The following is a 24,412-nucleotide window of genomic DNA, read 5'->3' on the forward strand; positions in this document are numbered from 1 at the left end:
TTTCGTTGAATCGCTCTCTCGCGCGTGATTTATATGAACTATGTTTTATGTATGTAAATCTCTTTTCCTATTAACACTTTGCATTCCAATCATTCACATGAGCACTTTTGTCTAATTAAATTTCAACGACACAAATTGCAAAAAAGAATCGCTTTATCTTAACTGAAATATCCCCATTGAGGTCTGTTAAGTAGTTTTTAGATTTTGTAATTTTGATTGGTTGGAGGCAAGAACTACCAAGAAACCTTAAACCAATGACAAATGGGATAAGCCTAGCCATTGCATCTCTCATGCCATTGAGGTCTGTTAAGTAGTTTTTAGATTTTGTATTTTTGATTGGTTGGAGGCAAGAATTACCAAGAAACCTTAAACCATTGCATCTCTCATATTTAATAAACAAGGTTTATAAACTTTCATTTTTAAAGAGCAAACAAACTGGAGTAGCATCTGGATAATGATTTTATGTAAACAAGAATAAATAAACTTGTTGGAATGCATGTGATTTTGCTGATGGAGACTACGACTGTTGTTTGACAAATTGATCACTGTGTCTAAATCACTCGGAGTTGAGTGAGTGTTGTTTGACAAATTGATAATTTGAATCTATGCCAAATAAAACACACCAGACACAGATCACAACTTCTGCCAAATTGCAAACATCCATTTATTTTAAGGCTATGCTTAAAATCATAAAGAAGAGGAAAAATAAATTCTAAGGCCCGTGGGCCGGCCCAACCTGACCTATAAAGTCGCTGGATCAATTTCAAATAGAAACAGGCTCAGTACGGCTGAAACCGTTTTGACTGAAACAACAGCTCTAGTGTGTCGTATGTTGCTCCTTGTCTCTGTTTCGTCCCAAACCATCTCCATCGTGACCAAACCCTCGCGATACAGTAATAGGAGCTAGCAACGAGAGATCGCGGCTTACAGTGACCGGAAGCTCCCTTTTTTCTCCTCCTTCCGCTCCGCTCCTACCCGAAAGGATCGAGGAAGGTAACTTCACGCGAAGCTTTCGTCCCTGATGTACTATATCCACCGATTCCCGGGATATAGTAAACCCGGGATTTAAGGCCGAAATCCGTTAAATCCGGATTATCAAATCCGAGGCTTTATTTTGTCCAAAATATCTGTCTGGCAAGATCTAGGTTAAATCCAGCTTAAATTCTGCTCTAAATCCGTTTCCAGGCAGGCCCTAAGATTTGCGATTTTGTCCTGTCGTCCCTTCTAGCTAAGATTATAGGTTTAGGGATTCGATGGAATGTTTTGTTTGTTTTATTTGGTTTGAAGTTCTGCTTCAGTAAGACTAATACCTTCAGAGGTCCGTTTGGCAGGATATGTTTTTAACATTGTCTAAATCCTACTTAAATCAGTAAGGAAACTGCCCCTTCATTCTCTATTTCTGTTACTGCATGAAGTTAAGAGATCTTGAATCTCATTGGGTGCATTAATTTAGGTTTAATAGATGAATATAATCAGGTAAGGCTTCATTGCCTCACAATTCCAAGTTTTTGAGTTCCAGGAAAACACATGGGATTAATCTACTCATGGATTACATTTGAACGTGGATAGAAACCTGATTTTGTGGGTGTATAGCCCTTTTATCTTTCAAGATTGGAGTTATTATGAAATTCTCTGCGTAAGGATTACTAAATAAGTTGCTTTGTCTTTGTTGACGACCACTAGCAGGAAGAAATAACCCTTTTTTTTAATGGATATGCTTGGAGAATACTAGCACAGTTTAAGATTCTTGGAGGATATCCAGGCATGTTAGGTTGAACTATGCTTCATGGTTCTTGTTGGCAGGCAACGAACAACTCAAAGATGCCAGCATCTAGAAGGGAGAAACCTAGAAGTCGGCATCCTGGATTAACTGCACAGAAGAAACAAGAGATTAAGGAAGCCTTCGAGCTATTTGATACTGATGGTTCTGGTATGGTTGTGTTGTATATATGTGTTAATTTATATTAAATATAATTCAATTTATAAATTTTATTCTTTTCTCATTCATACTAAACTGTCTCTGTGATATTTTTAATAGGCACTATTGATGCCAAAGAGTTGAATGTCGCCATGAGGTACTTGTTTATTTTTTTTGCACAATTTTTTCTCATTTGTGATACTAATATTTCATTTTCAGAGCATTGGGATTTGAAATGACAGAGGAGGTAACATTTATTTTCCATCAATTTCAAATTGATTGTTTTATTTCCTTTTATTTCACTTAAAACTGTTGTTTGATTGTGCTCCAATTATTTTGTGTTTCATGCAAATATTTGTAGGAAATATGAATGAAATTGTATCATATTTGGGGCATACCTCGGCTTATTTATGATATGATTTATACTTTCTTATCACATGATTCGTAAGAGCATCCTACAATGCAGGACATTGTTGCATTGAGGATAAGGAAACTCACAAATGCGACTGAGTATAGATGAAAAATATCATAAGAATATTTGAATAAATTAATGAAAAAAAACTTGAAATTGCTTGTCTTGTTATGTTCTCTATTGTGTCACTTATATAGTTTTGTAACGATTAAATCTTTTGCGGCCCTAAATATTAAGTTTAGTTGAATTATGATAATTTATGTAAGGATAAAGTAATGACGCTAGCTGAATGAGTAAAAAAATCAAAATGAAACCACCCATACTAGTTTCATTTAACATAACATGTATTATTATACTTTTTTTTTTCACGAAGGAATGCAAGCTATCTTCAAAAAGTTTTCATATTTTATCCACGAAGAAAGCACAAAAAAAAAAAGAAAAAAAAAAGATTAAATGAGTTGAATGTGTTTTGTTAACAAATTTAACGTCTTAATAGAATTTGATTGCTTTATTACTTTGGATTAAAAGTTAGATTTAGGTAAATTTTAAAATATGGTTTGAGTATTTTATGTTCACATATAATGAATTAGCATCGTGAACAATCTTCTGGAGGCCTTGTCCATTAGACATTATGTTGGTTTTGCTCAAGGATTCCTTTTTTGTCTTCCATATCTCTACCACTTATGACATTATGGTTGGGAGGATGTACAACCTTAGCGATACAAAACTCAAGAGAATGCAGTCCCTGGAATTTCTACCACAATAATGTTGGATGAGACAGGGGGCCACTATATGACCATGCTTGCTTTAGAATGGAAGTACTATTGTTTTCTAGCTACCAATAAATTTTAACTTGAATCCAGATGTTGGTATTTATCAGCTGAAATGAGTTTAGGTGATCCCCAATCCTCAAATAATGTGAATATATTGTTTTAGGGAACTAAGGTATGTTGCTTTAATGAGATGAGGCTTAAGCCTTGATGTAGATTGAGATACACGATCCAAAAAAAAGCCTAATACATTTATAGCAATTTATAAATATAACATGAACCATTGGCATATTAACGTAGTTTCTTCATTGTAAAACACAAAATTAAAATTCAAAAAAAGAAAGCAAATTTCAATCTTAATTTTTTACTTAAAGTAAAAGTGTGTAAGATGATTCGAGATAAGTACTCACTTAGATTTAAATATATATATATATATATATATAAATATAAAATACATATTTGCGAAACATATTCAAAAAGCTATAAGCACTAATCCGGAACTCTTTATTCCATTTTGTTGAATTCTGATAACTATAATATAAGCTCATACATATAGTCCCACATCAACTAGGTGTAGGGTCGAAAAACAGTATTTAAGTCCTGGGCTACCCACCACCCTTAAGGGCTCTTTTGGGAGGTGACAAGTGGTATCAGAGCCGATTACTGCCTGCCAGGTGTGTGGACTCTCCATGGTCCAGTGGGACTCTCGGTGGAGCCGATCCGTGATGAGGGCGTCACGTGATTGGGTGGAGGAGAATGTCACGGACATATAGTCCCACATCAGCTAGGTGTAGGGTCGAAAAACAGTATTTAAGTCCTGGGCTGCCCACCACCCTTAAGGGCTCTTTTGGGAGGTGACATCATGCTCTTTTTTGTTATGTGAATTTTATCTCATTACATGGAAATAAATCAGCAGCCCTTCATGGATGTAAAAGTAACCCCGAACTAGAAATATAAGGATTCTTTCATCTTAATACATTCAAATTTTGAAGATGGTGTTTATGTAAACTCTAAACACATATGGGTTTGTTTATAAATCTCTTAACAAGTTAACGTCACTCGATTTGATATAGGAAATTTCCTTAAAATCTGTTTATTTGAAATGTTTGTGAAAAGTTCTCTCTCTTTCTTATATTTTCTTTTTCTTTTTTTTTTTGGTTTAGATTAATCGGCCTGTCAACCTGTGAAACTATGTTATGCCTTTTGTTTAAATGTGTTTTTAATTTTCTTGGAAATTGTTAAGCGACCATGAGTTATTCTCTTGTTTGCAGCAAATCAATAATATGATTGCTGATGTTGATAAAGATGGTAGTGGCGCCATTGATTTTGATGAATTTATGTATATGATGACAACAAAAATAGGAGAAAGGGACACTAAAGAGGAGCTTATGAAAGCTTTTCGCATCATTGACCAGGATAATAACGTACATGTCGATCTTTAGTTTTGTTCAAAATTTTAATTGTTCTTATGTTATTTTCTGATAGGATAATTTCTCTTGGTTTATTTCCAGGGAAAAATTTCTGATGTAGATATCCTGAATATTGCTAAAGAGTTGGGTGAAAGCTTCACTCTTACCGAGATAAGGGAGATGATAGATGAAGCCGATCGTAATGGTGAGCATGCATTTCCCATGTTTTCCCAAGCTGATTTCTCATAGTATGGTAAAGATTATTAATTGTTGTAGTTATTCTTGTTACTTTTATAATTTAGCTAGAAATTGTCGTACTATGTGGTTTAAGTTACTTTTCTCATGCTTATTGATGATTTTCTTAAACTGCATTATTGACAGCATTTTTAAATCCTGCTTGATGGCTCTAATTGTGGGCACTACCTAAGCTTTGTTGCCATCTGTAATGCAAATGCTATTAGCAAAGGTCACTGGGAGCGCCTTGGCTTGAGCAAGGAATTCTAACCTTTGGATGACTTGGAAGCCATCCATTAGAATGATTGAGAAGTCTATGTTATCAGACCAGGCTTTCAATGTAGTCTTGACCTTTTGAATTATGCTTTAGATGGGCCGTGTTGCTGAGCTAATTGCTTTGATTGAGCCCTCTCCATTGGTCGTCTAAATTCTGAGCCTTTGGGCTTCTTTGATGGAAATGAAATTACAACACACTTTAAGGTCAAATTACAACACACTATGATCTATAAGTGCTAGGATACTTCCACAAATGGTAACCTCTGAAAAGTTTTAGGGGTGGATTGTATCACATTGAGTAATTATATATAGGCTCTATGTGTGCCGTCGTGTGCGCCCTTGATTTCTATCCCCCCCTTGGTGGCTTGCTAAGAGCGTGTTTAGGGTCATATCTAAGTGCTGTCCCTTTCCTAGTGGAGACCCCACAAAGGAAGCAATTGTTATGGCTGTGCTTATTTTTGCTCTTTTTCTGAGATAGCCTTGACAAGTCTCCTCCTTGAGTTGAGCTTTGTCTCCCCCGCCTTTGGCTTGGTTGCCCTTCTTCTCCTTTGGCTTGTTGGTGAACTCCTTGTTATAATTAATAAAGCTCTCAGCCCAGCTATGGCAGTGACAAGGTCTTGCTTCCCATGTTGTCTTAGCTCAATCTTCACCTTTGTTGGAACCCATTTAGGAAATGAAGAAGGCATCCTTGACGGCGAAGTTGGGGACCTCTAGGACCAAGTTAGCTAAATCTTTGACGTAGACGGCGAAGTTGGGGACCTCTAGGACCAAGTTAGCGAAATCTTTGACGTATTCACGGGTTGATTCTAGCTCTTTTAGTAGTCGCAAATGAGTTCTAGCCTTATTCTTAGCATTTTCGGGAGAGATTTTTTTTAAAAGGTTATCTCTTGAAGCCATTAAAAGTAGAAATGGTGCATGTATGTCAGTAATGCATTCTCACATAGGTTCTAATGTGTGCAAGCATGTCGTTCATCTCCGATTTGTGAGCTTGATTTATCTTTTGCTGAGTTCACCTATTAAATCAGCACACAACGTCCTCACTTCATTCCTCAAGGACTTGTTTAGTTGGAGCAACATGCTCTTATTACAAAATGGATGGTAGAGAGCCAGAGACTTCCTCCTCTGGTCCAATCTCCTTTTTGCCTTGGTGTTCTTTCTTGATCCCCATGTCATTCACACTCTTCTACCCGAGATAGGTGTGAATCAAAATAAGAGATCATGACCTTGGACTTTACTCGTGACATTGGTGTGGAAGGATTACATTGCTTCTCACAACCTCATCCTGGTTGTGATAAATACATGGTAGTGGTCTCAAACCCAACCACTTTTGACGTTATTTGTTATATCCCAAAACCAAGACTCCGATACCAGCTATCACAAACTTATTTTTTTCAAGCTAATTATGCGGTTTTAGCACACCATAATGCTAAGACAACCAAACTTTCACAAACAGTGGGCTAGAACACTAAAACTTGAGAGAAAATGAGCACGTTTAAAAGAGAAAACTAAAGTATTATTACACTTTAGAGATTATTACAGGACCATTTGTTTCTTGAGTTTTCTCACATGGTCTGCAAATGAAGTGGTAGTTTCTCTTTGTAGGCTTCCTTTCCTGGATGGATAGTTCTAGAGCATCCTTGTCTATTGATATTTTGCTTTAAATTATTTTCACTGTATAAGCTGAATGAAAAAAAGAAGTTCATATGAAATTAATTTAATATCAATTATTTATTGGAACATAAAATCATTCACTTTGTTAACCGTTAATTAATTAATGTTTGATATGGTTCACCTTTGTTATTAATTATTAACTCATTAGCCTTAGTAGTTAAGCTAGTTTCTCACTAATATTATTTATTAATACTAAGCTTATATGATAATTTAATTTATTCATGAAATAATTTATAACTAATTGGTATAATTTAATATTCAAGTAGTTAATTGCCAATGAACAACCTAATTAATCTTTAAATAACATATTTTTTTGAGTAATTATTGTATTAATTTTTAAAATATCTTATGCTAACAATTAATAAGTAATTAATAAATTTTTAAGCTGAATATTTGATTGCGAAAATTATGAAATGTATGGGATTAATGTTTTTTTAAATTTTTTAGCATTGTTTATGTTTTTGATTTTAATGAAAAATATTTGTTATTTTTGTGTTGTTTATTTAATATCATATCAGTCTACTTATACAACCATTCTGGTGGTGGGGCAGCAGTATGTCGATTGCTTACGGGCAGCGGTTGTGGTGGCAACTACCAACTAGTGCGTTGGTGATGGCCAATTGGGTTCTTTTTATAAAAATACGACTTAAATACTATTTTGCATATGTCAAACGAAACTTGAGTTGTTCAAAATAAAATAAAAAAAAATGACCAAGCTTGTTTAAAAAAAAACAATTTTAGCATGCTCCTGATATCTTAACCATTAATTAATAGCTTAGTCCGTTTGATTCTAATTCATTTATTTATAATTAATTTGAATTTCTAATTATCCTAAAACTATATTACCATACCGATAACTACTTAACGTAGTTATTTTCTAATTATATTAATAAATAGTCTTGTTTTTGTATCATAATTGTTTGTTAATATTTATATAATTGCCTACATTATTATTAGTGAATTATTGATGACTCATTAGACTAATTTAACATTTTAATAATTAAACATTAATTAAATAGCCAAAATAATAATTAATAAACCTAATTATGTAGGGTAATTAAAATGTTATTTTAAATTTATTGAAATAATATTTTTATTTTTAATTATTTGATATATGTGTAATTGGACTACATTTGTTGTAGTGCATCATATTCGTATCACAATGTTTATTACAAATAATTAATTGTTAATGTTACAAAAATTATGTTTATTATGTTATTATTATTGGCTACATGTTGTTTTTAAAGAATAATCAATGCAATGCAATCATGTGTTATGTGCTGTATCCTTTGATTATGCTTTGCATTATAAATTATATAAAAGTCGCGAGAGCATTGAGAGAATTTCAAATATGCAAAATTCTATATCATGCCACATTATGCAAATATATGAATTTAAAGATCCTATACAAGGTTATGATAGAGTGGGTTCCAATAAGGATTCATTTTCTTGACTTCAAATCATATGGGGACTCAAAAGTAGACTTGTAAAATTTATTTTTAGTAAAAATGGATAGTCGTGGAAGGTTCCAAGTCAATCCAAGTCAACCATGGTGTCACATTAGCCCACTTTCTATAAAACAAGAGATTGGTTGTTCCATGCCACTCGATTCCTACCAACCACCTCCTACTTAGAAGGAATTCAAATTTCAAAGGCAAAACTTGTGGAAAGTTATATGCATGTGTTTTAATTTTTGTAAGGAATAATTACTGATGACTTGGCATACATTATATAAGTATTTTCCACACTTCTGTTCTCCTAGTTTTGATAGCCCAGAGGCATCACCTTGGATGAGGAGTTAATTTTGTGCAATTTTTCTTATGCTCAATTAATTTTTTGCATTTATTTTTCCTACATCTCTTCTTGTCTTATATGAAGAAATACAATTACTATTTTGAAAATATTCAAAGAAACTATGTCATCTCAATTTGGCTAGATTAGATTTTCAATAACACGGTCTTGCTTTTGCTTTCAATTCAACACCTATGATCCTTTGGAAAAATTCCTTAAACTCCGAAACCCAACTACAATCATCTCCACACCACATCTAAGTAATTCCATCCATTTTTCATAAGAAAATTTTAAAGAAATAATGCCATTTCTTTGATTAGGATTTCTAAGATGTAGTCTTGCTTTTACTTCTGTTTCACTAACTTAAATTTTTTGGAAAATCTCATAAACTTCAAAACTCAATGCAAACTACCCACCATTTTCTTTCGTTTTAAGGTCAAGAGATTCTTCATTTGCAAACCTTAATTTCATTCTAGCCATTATCATTCTCTAACGTAGTATTGCCATAACATGGTTTGCTGACTTTAGCACCTTCACCCTTACTCTTACATGCTATCATCATGTATTCTTATGCAATATTCGGCGTCATGGGACACTCAAAATTAAGTATACATCCACATTATGTTCTAATAATCAATAAACGATTAGTCAATTATAAGTCCTATTATTTTAGTCATGAATCATACAAGATGTATTATTATTGTAATCTTTAATTGACTGATTAACCATCCTATTTTTTTCCATATTTAGCTTGATTAATCAATTTAAGTTAATAATTAGTTGGTAATTCTATAATAATTTTACGAACTAATTATTAATTAATTAATTATTAGAGTGCTATGTCCATTTTAAGTTGTCCATTGTTGGGTCATTGGTCCATATTTTCAATATAATATGGGAGAAAAGATAATTAGTTTTTCTTGAGTATTTTTCAACTTAACCCATAGTTTTGAGAAGCTAACCTCTCAGTCTTAGAGTTTCTTTGATTTGTGTGAGAGAGAAAGAAGTAGCTTTTGTTGTGGTAGATTAGACTTTGTTTTAACCAGAGATTCCTATATGGTGCCAAAGATTTACTAGATTATCGGTTGATACTTTCAAGTGTAAAAGCCTTTGTAATTAATTATCCCTTATTTTTCAAAGAAAGTTCTCTCAATTAAGATGCTACTAAATCTCATTGCTAGAGTTTGATTTAATATTAAGGTTTGAATTTATATGGATTTGGGGCTGTTTTATTTTTTTGAAAAATAAATATTGAATAAAATAAAGGCAGTGTAAAATAAATGTGATGTATTTACATCAATTTTAGAGTTCCTTAGCTGAGTTTAAAATAAATGCAGAACATTTCATTTTGGTGTTTGGTTTAAAATGAAATGAATTCATTGTAAACCTCGAAAACTGTGGCGGTCGGGGTAACAAGATGATGAGCGGTGCCGACTAGCGATTGGTCGGCCATGGTGACCATTGGTGTTGGTGGGCAATGGTAACCAGTGGTGATTGGTTTTGATGAGCAATGGCGACTCGTGGTGTATTTGGAAATCACCAAATCATCTAAAAGCAATCAAATATATAACCTCAACATTTTACTATGATTTTGTTTTCATCAAACTGAATATTATCATTTCTAAAACCCATATAATATTTACATTCAAAGCTCTTCAAATCAAACGACCCTTCATATTTTTAATATTGTGGTTATATCAGTGTACCTAGTCTACTATTGTTAGAGGGATCTATGTTGTAAAGTATAGGGATCCTGGTTAGTAACCATGTGTCTTATCTTAAGCATTTTAAGTAAATCAAGTTGAAAATATGGATATATCAAAGGCATACTTTTGAGATTGATGCAGACTCATTTGTTGGTAAAGGTCTAGTTGTATCAATTTTATGGAATAGTTTATAGGCATAAAGCATTTATGCTTGCGCTTGAACGATTCTGGACATAATCAATAAGAGCTCGGGGGCATGACATGATCCTTCGCTATTAATAAGTTCTAGTTTGACATAAGCAACACATGAAATTTTTTACTTTTTTGATTTTGGTTCTTGGATTTGATTTTGATTGGTAAGCTTATTAGTATGGGAGTTGCACAAGTTTACATTAGGTTAGAGAATACATCCAGGCCTATAAATATAACCTATGGTCTCGAAATGATGTTTGCCTTTTAGATTCTTAGTTTTCACTTGATATTTGTAGTTACCTGATTTGAAGTTTAGGGTTAACTCCTTTATTTGCAAGCTTCCCAAAGGTCGGAATTTGTAATCTATCTTTTAGCATGCTTCTATGTGGGGCTTATGACCTGAATATTAGAATTAGCCCTACAGTTGATTCTACGGACTTGCCGAATAGGCAAAGGCGGACCAATTGGTAAAACTGGGTTAATTTCTATTTTTCTATGTAATGGTGTAAATCTATCTGTCCAACAATTTTTAAATAATAGCATTCTATTTCTATTGTGTTGTTAATTCTAAATTATGTACTTAAGAGACATTCTTTAACATTGTTTCATTCTTAAATTGATTAATTTCTAACTATTTTTATATAAATGTCTTTCTTTTTTGACACCGAATAAACGAAATTCATTCATAAAATTTCTAATTTTATACTCTATTATCTTCGAGTGGTATTATTGTCATTTAGGCTCTGGTACTGGAAACACAAAGTGATCTCAAGCAGGGCCTTAGTTTATTTCCAAATGAAAAAAAAAATCCAAGAATGACTAGTGATATGATCATCATTATGATCATCATCTTCATTTATGATCATCATCTTCATTAGACACCTATGATCATCATCTTCATTAGACACCTAGGCTTATAAGCACTTACCAAAACATTAGAGGAAGCCACAAAGTATATCATCATCAAATTACTAATGGGTCACCATGAGATTCCTAGGCTCATGGTATCAATAATCCCCCTTTTTTTAATAATGACAAATGAATGTTGATGTGAAGAGCAAAAACCCTATTAAACAATTAAAATGAAGTTATCCTTGTTAGTTACGAAAGCTAAAATTATTTCACATAAAATATTTAATATCTATCATGATATGCATTAACATTATAGTGAGCAACAAGCTAAGCTAGTCGAAGGCGCCCAACCAAATAGATAACTCAGATTTGAAAAAAAAACTTTTTTAATTTTCTATTACTCTGTCAAATAATATGTACTATTTTCTATAAACTCCCTTTAGTTTCAATCTTATCAAAATGTAACTCGATTACTAACTAGATAAATTTTGACAAGCATACGCGAACCCAATTATTTTTCTCATTTTTTTAAAAATGGTGTAATCTGATGTCCTCGTAGGCCAACCCAATTATTTTTCTTACAAGTAGTAGTTAAAATCTCCAGATTTTTATAGACCTTCAGCAGTTTTGGAGTCTGGAGGAGCTTTGAGGTATTTATGTTTACATTTGCTGTTTTTTTTCTTTTCCAAAATTGATAGCCATTTTTCGTCATATTTAAAATAATATGTAACACTGCACAACATGTGTACAACTGATACAAGTCATGTGGACAGCAAAGATTAACTTCCATCATTTAGCCATGCTAATTTATCTCCAACTTCTTTTTTAAGACACAATTGACTTTCATCTGATCTCTGCAGTTTCATTTGTAGCATTAATTAATTATTTTCCATTTATTTTATGTAGCCTGAGTTTTCTCCTGCATATGGTTTCTATTACTTTGAACAACTAAGGCACAGTGTTTTATTTTGGCGATGCAGGTGATGGTGAGGTTGATGCAGAGGAATTTATGAGGATGATGAAGAGGGCAAATTATGGGCATTAAGTCGTATATAATTATTGAACTTATAAACCTCCAAATAATTCTGTCATATAATTATCGCCTCTGAATGTTATATATAAATCAGCCATTTTCTGACTTGTATGTATAATTAACTAAACGTGTGCTTATTGATAGCTTGAGCTGCTTCAGTAATTTTATTTGTCGGAGTATTTGCTTTCTTTTTTTTTTTTTTGTTTAGATTGGACTAGTCTTTTTTTGGCTGATGCAAGCATCCAGGTTTTATTCTTCCGCTTTATTAGGCTTGGCAATGTTTAAGGGGCATTTAAATAAACATCAACTAATTCCTATATATTTACATATCTGGCTTCTAAACTTTGCTTTTTTACATTTATACAACCCAAATTTTTCTTGTCACATAATAAATATCACTTTTTTTATTTTTAAAATGTGAAATACATCTTTTATGTATGGGTAAGGTGGTATGTATATAAAAATTGTAGTTTGGGTATATAGATGTTTAAATATAAGAGTTGAGTGGTATGCAAATATTCTAGTATTTAAAGCAATGATAGTGGTTGTAAAGTAAAGATAATATATATATTGTTGTTTGCTAAAGATTTGTGATGGTAGAGTGATGGTTTAACGTCTTAGCGTTGCATCAAGATATATCACAAAAAAAAGATTCAAGAAAAAGTTGGATGAGATGCTCAATTGCTTTACATGGAGAAGTCTTGGAAAGGGAGAAAATTGTGTGGCCTAGATCAGACAAAGTAATTCATTATAAGCATGGAAGTACAAAAATACTTTTTTTTCTTTCACCTAGGAGAGCAACAATAACAAGCCTTTTATATCATTAAGTGGGTTCAACTCATAAATTCTTTTTCTCCATTGTGTCCTATTGAGTGCATATCCTCATTTCATTCTAATTAATTAAGATCATTTTTTATACAATATGTCCTAGTCTTTCTAGGTATGCCTCTGCCTTTCTTAATATAAGTTGAATTTAAGGCATCTATTTCCTAACTGTATCATCAAATGGTTGATGTTAAATGTGACCAAACCATCTAAGACGTTTCACTTTATTCTTGTTTGCCATTGGAGCTACACTAACCCTATAATGAATATATTCATTTCACATTTTGTCTTTAACTGCCACGCCACTCATCCACCTAAGCATTCTCATCTCAACAACACTTAAAGACAAACATTCAGTGCTATGGAGCATTGCAAGTCTCACCACCATCTTATAAAAATTTTCTTTCAGTATAAACAATACTTTTCTATCACATAATAGACTCGATGGATTCTTCCACTTCAACCAACCAACTTGAATTCTACTAATTCTACTAATAACATCCAATAACATCCCCATTTATATCACAATCACTTTGAACAATAGACCTAAGATATCTGAAATGTTCACACCTTTTAATGATTTGATCACCCATAGTTAAAATTTTTCCATTAGAGTTACCACTACTAAACTTATATTCTATGTATTCAATTTTAGAACTACTAAAACAAGTTACCACTACTAAACTTATATTCTATGTATTCAGTTTTAGAACTACTAAATGGTCTTTAGAGTCCAATGTAGACCTCCATAATTCAAGTTTTTACTGAACACTTTCTCTAGTCTTATCTACAAGAAGGATATCATCAATAAAAAGCAATGTGGAAAAAGCGTCAATAGGTCAGAGAGAGTTGACATAATCCGAATACGACGGACGTAAGCAGTTGTCGTCGAGAGTTGTCGATGGATCTTTAATATGATATTATTTGTTGCACTATATTTGAGATAAGTTATTACATCGTATATGAGATACATCATTAATTGTATTTCAGATACAACATTACACCATAAGTTCACCGACGGTTGAGGGCAGGGGTTGCCGATTGTGGTTGACGATTGACGATAAATGGTGCTCGATGCTACAAAGATTGAAAATTATCGTCGAACCTTTAGTTTAGAATAATAGGAATTTGACTATTTTTTTCTCATCTAAGTGAAGAGATGGGTCTATTTATAACCCTTGAGGAAAGGGCATTTTGGTCATTTAACAAATAACTCATAATAACCAGGTCAAAAATGCATATTGGTCTTTTTTATCACATGATTCTTTTTTAATAGTTTGAGAGTCTTAATGGCCTCAAAATTAAGCAAGTTTAGGTTTGTTGGATTTCTCTCATCAAGACACTCAATTTGATTATATGTGTCAAATTTGGAGTTCATTTGAACATTCAATTAATGATATGAAGCTTTCAAATATACTTTAATGGCTTTATTTGGATTCATTTGGACTCGGATCAAATCAATTTCGACATTGTCCGATTTTTCTTGATCAGTTTGACTATAAACCTACTAATTGTGGGCTTTGGATGATCATTAATTTGAATATAAAATGTTCCTTGCTTAACAAAGTTTCGTGATTCATGCCAAATGATATAATTTCTTGATGACACATCATATACCCTTTTATTTTCGGGTGATCTTGTTTGTGTCATCTAATAATGAAGAAATTATCAAAAATTATAATTTTAGGAGATTTAGGTTGTTTTGGTTCACGAAATTTGGATCAAGTTGTTGTTGTCATAGTGGGTGGATGTTGAGTAGCTATAATCTAAAGTTGATAGTGGTGGTTGATTAATGTTATTCCAGTAGTGGTAGCTACTGTAGGGCACTGATAGGCATTTGGATTGCAATTATGTATGCATGGGTGCACATATGTGTTTGTACAAGAAAAGGAGTACAATTGTGCATAAAATATGGCGTAGGGTTCATAAGCAAGTATAAATGCAAGCAGGGATGTGATGGAACATGAGGGGACTAACTGGTACAAGCATGGGTGTAAGCAGAAGTCCATGGCACCGAGCATGCTTCTGTCTATGCTCGCATGCGTTTATGACTCATGTGGATCGTAGTGATTGTTTGTTTGTTTGGAGTCTGTCGAATCTTCCATAAGATCACGATGCACCGTCTTAGTGTATGCATAGGGGAGTTGAGTCTGATTTTGCTCCTTTTGACCCTGAAATTAATTGAAAATTTAAATGCATTGGGAAAGCACATTCACTCACTAACACACCCATATGTATAGATGGCTAACCTTCAAGACCCTACAATGAAACCACATAGGGATTATTTCAACCCTTCTGTTGATGAAATCCACATGTGCATCAACTAGCCAATTGTAGAGGCCAATTCCTTTGAGCTAAGACCAGTCATTATCGGTATAGTTCAAAACAACCAATTTAGGGGCTACTTATTGTGGACCCAAATCTTCATTTGTAAATTTTCCTTGAGTTTTGTGCCACTTTTAGGCATAACAGTGTCTCAGTGATGCTGTTAGACTTAGGCCATTTCTATTCTCGTTGAGGGATAAAATCAAGGTGTAGTTAAACTCCTTTGCCCTAGGATCCATAACCATTTGGACTGACCTTGCTAAAAAAATTCTGATAAAATACTTTCCTCTGTCTAAGACTGCCAAGCTGAGGAATAAAATTTCCTCATTTATCCAAATATATGGAGAGTCAATCTAAGACTCCTTGGAGAGGTTTAAGAAATTACTTAGGAGGGGTCCAACCTATGCCTTACCCAACTGACTGATCATCCAAACCTTCTACAATAGTTAGTAGGCTCCCTAAGGTCCATTATAGATGTTGCAGTTGGGGGATCACTATTGTCCAAGCCTTTTGAAGAAGCCCATCAGTTGATAGAGGAGATGACCATGAATAATTTTCAATTGTCTTTGATAGGCACATAAAAAAAAATAGCTAGTGTGCATGAATATGGTTTCTTAGCTAACTTAGCCACCCAAGTAGTTGTCAATTCTAGAAAATTAAACAATCTCGAGGTGAACTTTGTGCAAATATTTTCATCAAGTTAAGGGATATTATATGAACTGATGGTGGATTCTAGCATGTCCACTTTAGAGGCTGTAAATGTCGTATGAAACTATGTCAATAATGCCTATTCAATACCTATAACTCGGGTTAGAGAAATCATCCAAACATCCAATGGATTAACGATCATAGGTGCACAAAAAATCCTCAAACCAACCCTATAGGTAATGGGAATAAATAAGGAACTAACCCCAAAAACCAATCATATTCACCATGATTTTAAACCAATGCTCAGTTCATGTAGAAAAGATCACCCATCGAGGTACTGATAATAAAAATGAGGAACTAATTATAGAGCCAAGTTGTAGCGATTAAGAATCTTGAACATCAATTAGGACTGCTAGCAAATGCCTCAAATAAAAAATCCCACAGGAATGCTCTCAAGCAACACTAAAGTTAATCTTAAATACTAGAGTCTTGAGTAGTGTAAGGTTATTAGTCAGACCTGAGATATGACACGAGAGACTACCATCACCCTTTTCTCAGAGACTCCAAAAGCCTAGAAGGGACACACAGATGGTTAAGGTTTTAAAGGTAGCAAACAAAATTTCAATCAATGTTCAATCTGTTAAAGCCTTAGAATGTATGCCTGATTATGTGGGGTTTGTAAAAGATGCTTTGAAAAAAAAAGACAAAACTAGGAGTCAGAGAGACAATGGTCTTGGCAGAGGAATGTAGTGCCATCTTACAGAGAAAGCTATCAGCCAAATTGAAAGACCCTAGGAGGTTCACCATCCATTGCGCAATAGGAAAGAAATTTGTGAGTAAAGCCCTCTGTAACTTGAAGTCTAGTATAAACATCATGCTTTTAGCCATTTCAAAAAATTAGGATTAGAAGAATTCCATCCTATCACACTGACCTTATAGTTAGCAGACCAACCTATGACCTACCCTAAGGGAATCATTGAGGAGTGCTAGTTAAAATGGACAATTTTATATTCCCTGCTGATTTTGTGATTTTATACATGAAGGGGGATAAGGAGATGTCATTGATTCTTAGCTATCCCTTTCTAGTCACTGGATTAACATCGATTACTGTTAAGATGGGGAAATTGATTATGAGAGTAAATGTTCAAGAAGTTACATTTAATATTTTAAAAGCAAACAAATTTCACCATGTCTCTAGGGTTTATTAATGCCTTCAAATAGAACTTGTGTCTAGGGTAGTTACCAACCAAGCTCTCAAACATGATGATTTAGACCATAAAATGCAGGCTATAGTAGAAGAATTTTGGGAGAATTTGATTGAAGAAGGATCTAGTCTTCATTTAGAGGCAACCCCTAAGCTGTTGGTAGATAGTCTGGCCTGCAGGATTACCCATTGAAAGAGGTCTGCTCATATGGGATGACTCGTTAGGAGGAGATTCTGCCACACCCCTTCACCCTGTGCGTGATTGCTTGAGTAAAATTGAGAATAAAAGAAAAAAAAAACTGAACAAGGGGTGAAAAAGGACACTCATTTTTTAGAATAACCAAGGATAGGAGTGGCATTGAATGATTTAGAAGGCTCCCCAAGATAATTAAGGTTGGGATGATTGATCAGAAAATATTTTAGAACCAAATTTAATCATGGAGATCCTTCTAAGCTCAACCCAATTTAGTACGGTCCGGCTGAGGATGTTAAATCAAGCTCTATTTTAGGAGGCAACCTAAGCCTTATATGATATTTTGAGCATGTTCTTACTTTTTGCATTTGTTTTGAAACTTACTTCAAAATTTATTTCAATCTTTCATTTGAATTTGTTTTGAGTATTTTCTTATTGTGTTACTTATGCAGGAGTCGTATTAGTTTTATGGAATTCTTATCCGAGTGATTAGTTTACATGTGCTAATCTAAATGTTATGATGTCTTATCATGTTGAATTATATGGTATCAATTTTCCCTTTCTCACAATTTTTCATTTGACATGCTTATGATGGAAAATAAGTTTTGGGGAATAAATTATGCATGTTTACATGCCTTGAAGTAGTTTTTATAATTTAGCTAATGATTACACTTTAAAGTGGAGAATCATTTAGCATTCCTCATAATTTAATGAGATTATATAATTAATTCAATTGAAATGTGAATAGTCATTAAGGGAATGGATTGAAATTAATGATATGATAATTAAGTCTTACACTTTAAAAACTTTCACCAGAATTTTAGCTTGTCTCAAAATATTAAATGGTGTAACCGAAACATTACTAGTCAACCTGAGATACTTTAAGCCTTTTAATTTTCAATCTAACCATTTTAAATGAGTTTTGACTTTTTGAATGAATTATAATATTTTGGAGTTCACATTAAGAAGAATTGATAATTATCATTTAGGGTAATTCAACAATCAAGTTTTTTCTTAAATGTGATCCACAAGATATAGTAATTCTTAGTGGAATTGATAAATTAAGAAAATAAAAAAGTAAGGGATAGTGAAATGTTTGATTTCAAAGAAAAATTAAAATAAGTTGCTAACCACCATGAGAAGAATCTTGAGATGAGTATAAAAGAAAAAAATATGTTTCTTAATTAACTTCTAAGTAATAAGACTTAAAAACCTTGTTAATGAAAGCTTTAAGATATTATATCCAGGAAAAACATTAAGGGATGTTAGTTTGGTTAATTGAATCTTAATTAAATTAAAACATATATTAGAAATGAAAATATTTCAATTATGCTAATTTAAACGTTTTGAGATTTACTTATATTTAGGAAGAAATAAATTATGAAAATGACTATGTTCTAGGAAATTAATGAAAACTCTACCCTACAATGAGATTTGCATATCTTTATTACACTTATATAATCTATTTAAAGAATCAAGAAGCCACATGAGAGCTCTAAATATCTTTTTAATCACTATTATGATATGAAATTACTTGAGGGGCTAGTAATGAGTAATTTTGGTGGAATTGACACGTGTCAAATTTACATATTTTTTCTTGTGATTAATTCTATAATTTATTCTGTCATTTTCACAATTTTATGCTTGAGGAAGGTTGTATATATTATTTTACAGGTTCTAGGGGGTCAAACATGCATCACCAAACTTGAAATCAGTTAAAGCAAGAAGGTGTACTCGATTTATACATGTCTAAAAGCAGAGTAATTTCACTGCCCGCTCTGTATGGGTGGAGTAATTACGCCTGATTTAGGTGTGGTCACGCAAAGTGAAAAATGGTTACACAATATTTAGGCATAGTCACACCAACTCAACCTAAAATTTCATCCAAAATTGACGTAGACATGCCAGAATCAGGTGTGGCTACGCTGTCGAGGTCCCTTCTTAACATGGAAAGAGTTTCTTTATTGATTTGGACCTGTGCTTTAAAAGTAAAGCATCAGGGCAAGAATTGGAGGATCTTGAGTAGCTGAAGGCTGCAAATAAAGAGGGTTTTTGGTGAGAAAGAATTTTTCTTTGGGGATTTATTCCACTTTTTTTTTGTTGAAACATTAAGGGGTTGTTTTTCCTTTTCTTCTTTATCTTTGTTCTTGATGCTCTTGAGATATTGTGTATGAGGGAGAGAGAACTTCTAATCTATTGAAGAGAAAAAGTCTTGAAGTTAAGTTTTATAATTATTTGTTTTTTTGAATAATGATCTGCATAAAATTCTTGTCTGTGCTTTTTGCTAGTATGCATGACAAATGTTCTTTAGTGTCTTTGCGATGTACATTGGTTTATCATAGTTTTTCCAAATGTTTTTCATGTAAAATTTTCCGTGCTTTCATGTTTGTCTATTGTTGTTTCACCTTTTGAATTTCATTTATTCATAGTCTAACAAATTATGTTGTTAATATATTTCATGACCTTTGACTTCTGCACATCACATAGTGAAAAAAATGAGTAAACCACATAATCATCATAGAATAAGCATATTCTAGTAGGTTTTGCAATCTAGAAAAAATTTACTGCTTGTTTGGGGCGACGGTTTCCCTTTGGTGAGATTTTTTTGGGCAATTTGTGGTGTTAGTTTATAGCGGTGTGGATCTGATTTGTTTTATGTAAAACGTGAGCCGCGGGTTCAACCACATCCCGCGTTCCTCGCTATTACTTTTCTTCTGCTGCCCTTCTTCCTTCCCTCTACGTACTTCTTGCCATAAAAATCTCCTCTCTCAAGCCTCTCGTTTATGTGGTTCTAATGGCTAGCCCTTATTTTTTGTTGCCTTTTGGTGGTTTCAGGTGGTTGTTGCAATGAACTTCCACTCTTCTCTCCCTCTCTTCTATTTTCCTTGGTTCAGTTTGGTGATTTTGCACAATATGCACTCTGTGCGGTGTATCGTCTTCTTCAATTTTGGTTTGTTGTTCAGGTGAGCTTTCTATTTTCCCTCTCCCTCTTCCACTCCTCTCTTTTATTTGACTTGATTTGGTGATTCTACACATAGTGTGCTCTGTGTGGTGGTTCCTCTTCTTCCTCTCCCCACTATTCTGGTATTTTCTACGTTATCTACTAGTTGATTTTTTATTTTGTAACAATGGTGATGGTTTTTTATTTTATAATTTGGTAATTTTGACTCTGAGCTTTTTGGTTTAAGTGGATGCTAGCTTTTCAGTTTGGTGATTCTTGGTGTGATATACTTGATAGATATTTTTCCTTCTTTATGTTGCACCCTGTTGATGGTTTTGGTTATATGCAATGGTTGGTTTTGTGGTGGCGTTGGCATATGTGAATTGGAATATAGATGATGGCGGTTGGAAATGCAAGTGATAATGCAATATAAATGGTTGCCTTATCTACCAGGTGATTTTAGATTTTGCAATTGTTTATGTGTAATGAATAGTTTAGTGGTTTTCTCTGTGCTCTTAGCATTCATCTATTTTTCAGTAGATGTTGACATTTCAGTTTGGTGGTTTTTGGTGTGATATGATACATAGGTCATCTTGCTTCTTTATGCTGCATCATATTGATGGCTTTGAATATATACAATGGTTTGTTTGGTGGTGGTGTTTACATATGTGAATTAGAACATACATGGTGGTGGTTGGAAATGCAAGTGAAAAGGCAATAGAAATGTTTACATATGCAAATTGATGGTGGTGGTGTTTGCATATGAAAATTGGAAACATCGATATGGTGGCTGGAAATGCAAGTGATGTTGTTGCATGAAATTTAGTTAATGTTGTTGCCCAAATTTTGGTTAAGGTGTTCATCATGTTGTTGGTGTGCAATTGTGCTATTTTGTTGAGGTGCTGGTGGTAATATTGTAGATTTTTTGATATGTTGATGTGTTGGGGTGGTGGTGGTGGTAGTGCTATTGTAAATGTTTTAGTTTGTTGATGTCTTGGTGTGTGGAGGTAGTGGCAGTGGTGTGGTGTGGTGATGTGTAAGTGGTGTAGTGGTATGGTGTAGAGGTACTATCTAGGTTATTGGAAGGGCAGTGGTGATGCTATTGTAACATTCTTATTTTTCTCTAAGCTGTGTTAAATATTTTTTTGATAAATTTTTATGTTGACTAGTTTTTTTATGCTAGTATACACAATGGTTAAGACCAAAGATGCCCGTTCATCTGCAATGTGGGATAATGATACAAAAAATATTTTTTTGCCACCTTCACCTGAATGAAATCAAATTGAAAAATAGGTCGACAACCTTTTCAACAAGGAGGGCTGATACACCTAAAATATATAGTATTTTTGTACACATTTTTATACCTATTTTTGAGATATTGCACTTTAATGAAATGTACTTGTGTGTTTTTCTTGTAGGTGCAATCAAATTGATGGAAAATGCTAAAAGGAGTGAAAAAAGGGTCAAATTTGGAGCAAAAATGAAGAAATGTGCAAAAATGAACTGGGGCACCTAAGCGCTAGCGCCAAAGCATCCACGCCTAAGCGCCATGTACTTCTTGCTTAAGCGCCAAAGTTAGTTACTTTAAGAAATATTAATTGGAGCAGAATTTTGAAGAGGTGTTTGAAGCATTGATAAAAACATGGGAAATAGCCCATGGACATAAAAATTCATTCAATTGGCTTTTGAGAAGATAACTTCTAGAAGATTCATTGAATGGAGACACCTTTTAGAAGAGACACCAAGACACCCCTTGAATTTTTATAGGAAAAGACTTAAATTTTCTAAAAAAAGATGCCATCAACCAACCACCAAAATTTACAATCGCCGCCGGCCACCTTTACTTTATTATTTTATTTTGAGTGTTAGTTTGTATTGTGAGAGAAGGAAGAAAATTCAAAGGAACTTCAAGACAGAACTTCAGAACTTCAAGACATTTGGTGGAGAGAATTTGAGATGAGTGTTTATCTTTGTGATTACACTTGGTTTTTAATTTAGATTTCTTGTTTGTCTCCATGATTTCTACTTTTAAACTCATGTGTGGTTGTGTTTTCTCCATAGATTTTGAGTAATTTTCTTTATCTTTTCGTTAAAATGATAAGTGATTAAATGTTTAAAGGAAGTTTTGTGAAGTATTGGTCTTCAATGTTAGAAGAAGTTGTGATGATTCAAGAGCTTGCACTTCATTTACTTCTTGATTTGGCCAATTAAGATGTTGAAACCTGTTACGAGAACATGTAAGATCCAAGATGAAACCTATTGCGAGTAAGAATATATATTGCTAAGTATTTTGTTGTCTAAAACTAATCCTTCTTGTGGGTTTGATATTCAGAACTTAATCAGAAAGTTCTATATTACTTGATAACGATACGTACACTTGCGTGGTATCCCATATTGAAATATTATAAATATAATCACATACTTCACATTTTACATCTCTATATATAGAAAATCAGGACCGTTGTTGGGGAAGGAGAAAAATATTAGTAATTTGCAAAAAAAGAAATTCAAAAAAAAGTTTTTGGATAACTAAATTTTTAGTAAGTCTTATTTAAATTTTAAAATTTATTTTAGGAATATTATAGTGCCGTTTTGATATAAAGTCCTTATTTATGTGTTTTTATTTTTTGTTTTAATTTTTTTTATTTTATGTTATTGTGTTTTATAGTAATGTATGAGTAATTCAGGTTCCGCAGGACTTATGAAAAAACAAAAAAAATTAAGAACTTAAAAAAATCTAAAAAAATACAGAAATGACAGATCAAAATAATCAAAATACTAAAATTCATCAAGAAGATAGACCATTAAGAGATTATGCAAACCCTACGGTGAATGAACTTCATTGTAGCATTCAAAGACCCGCTGTAGTGGCTAATTCATTTGAGCTTAAACATGCTATTATCCAAATGGTATCAAATAATCAGTTTGGGGGAGCACCAATTGAAGATCCAAATTTATATCTTGCCAATTTTTTAGAATTGTGTGCTACATTTAAATATGTTAGTGTATCAGATAATGCTATAAGACTCAGATTATTTCCTTTCTCATTGAGGGATAAGACTAATATATTGTTAAATTTGTTATCACCTGGATCTATCAGAAATTGGAGTGATTTAACACATAAATTCCTTACTAAATATTTTACACCATCAAAGACTGCGAAGCTTAGAAATGATATTACATCTTTTAGTCAGTTTGAAGGGGAATTTATTTATGAAGCATGGGAGCGATTTAAGGAACTCTTAAGAAAGTGTTCACACCATGCTATACCAGATTGGTTAATAGTTCAAACATTTTACATTGGATTAGTTGGATCTCTTAGATCTATTATCGATGCCGCTGTTGGTGGTTCATTGATGTCAAAATCATTTAATGAAGCTTATGCTTTAATAGAAGAGATGACTACAATTAATTTTCATTGACCTTCTAAGTGGGTAAATCTTAAGAAAGTAGCCAACGTTCATGAAACTGATGATGAAACTGACCAACGTTCATGAAACTGATGCTTTTGCCATGTTAGCAAATCAAATTGCTGCAATTTCAAGGAAGTTAGACCAATTTGGAATGAATTTTTCTCAACCAATATCTTGATTGAAGAGAATCCATTGGACCAAATGGTAGTTTCTCAAGCATCATTAGAAACTTTGAATTCCATAAATAACAAGCAGAATAACCCACCTAGGTTGGAAGATCCATCCCAATTTTAATTGGAATAATACTATGGGTGGTAATAATCAGTAATGGGGGAACAATCAAGTAAACCCATTGGGAAACTGGAACAACCAAGGAAATAGTAATTATAGACCCACTTATCCTCTAGGTTAATAATAATTCACAATTTAAAGAGAAAAAGTTATCTACAGAAGAAGTGGTGTTAAAAATGAGAAATCAGTTACAAAGTCAAGGAGCTACAATTAGAAATATTAAGAATCAACTTGGAGAAATAACAAATTCATTAAGTAATAGATCACAAGGAACACTTCATAGTAATACATAAGTAAATCTAAAAGAC

The 24,412-nt window shown here is 33.1% G+C and overlaps 1 protein-coding gene across 1 annotated transcript; it reads left to right on the plus strand.

Annotated features, from left to right (window-relative positions):
* The first annotated feature begins 791 nt into the window (after positions 1-791).
* LOC110030074 (caltractin) lies at positions 792-12,431 on the plus strand. The gene is made up of 7 exons (XM_020732623.1): positions 792-993; positions 1,804-1,930; positions 2,039-2,075; positions 2,138-2,165; positions 4,372-4,524; positions 4,612-4,714; positions 12,212-12,431. Exons 2-7 carry the CDS (start codon positions 1,822-1,824, stop codon positions 12,274-12,276), a joined length of 495 nt encoding a protein of 164 aa, XP_020588282.1. The 5' UTR covers positions 792-993; positions 1,804-1,821; the 3' UTR covers positions 12,277-12,431.
* Positions 12,432-24,412: the final 11,981 nt, after the last annotated feature.

This window comes from Phalaenopsis equestris, unplaced genomic scaffold, assembly GCF_001263595.1.
Source record: "Phalaenopsis equestris unplaced genomic scaffold, ASM126359v1 Scaffold000649, whole genome shotgun sequence".
NCBI classification, from domain to species: domain Eukaryota; kingdom Viridiplantae; phylum Streptophyta; class Magnoliopsida; order Asparagales; family Orchidaceae; genus Phalaenopsis; species Phalaenopsis equestris.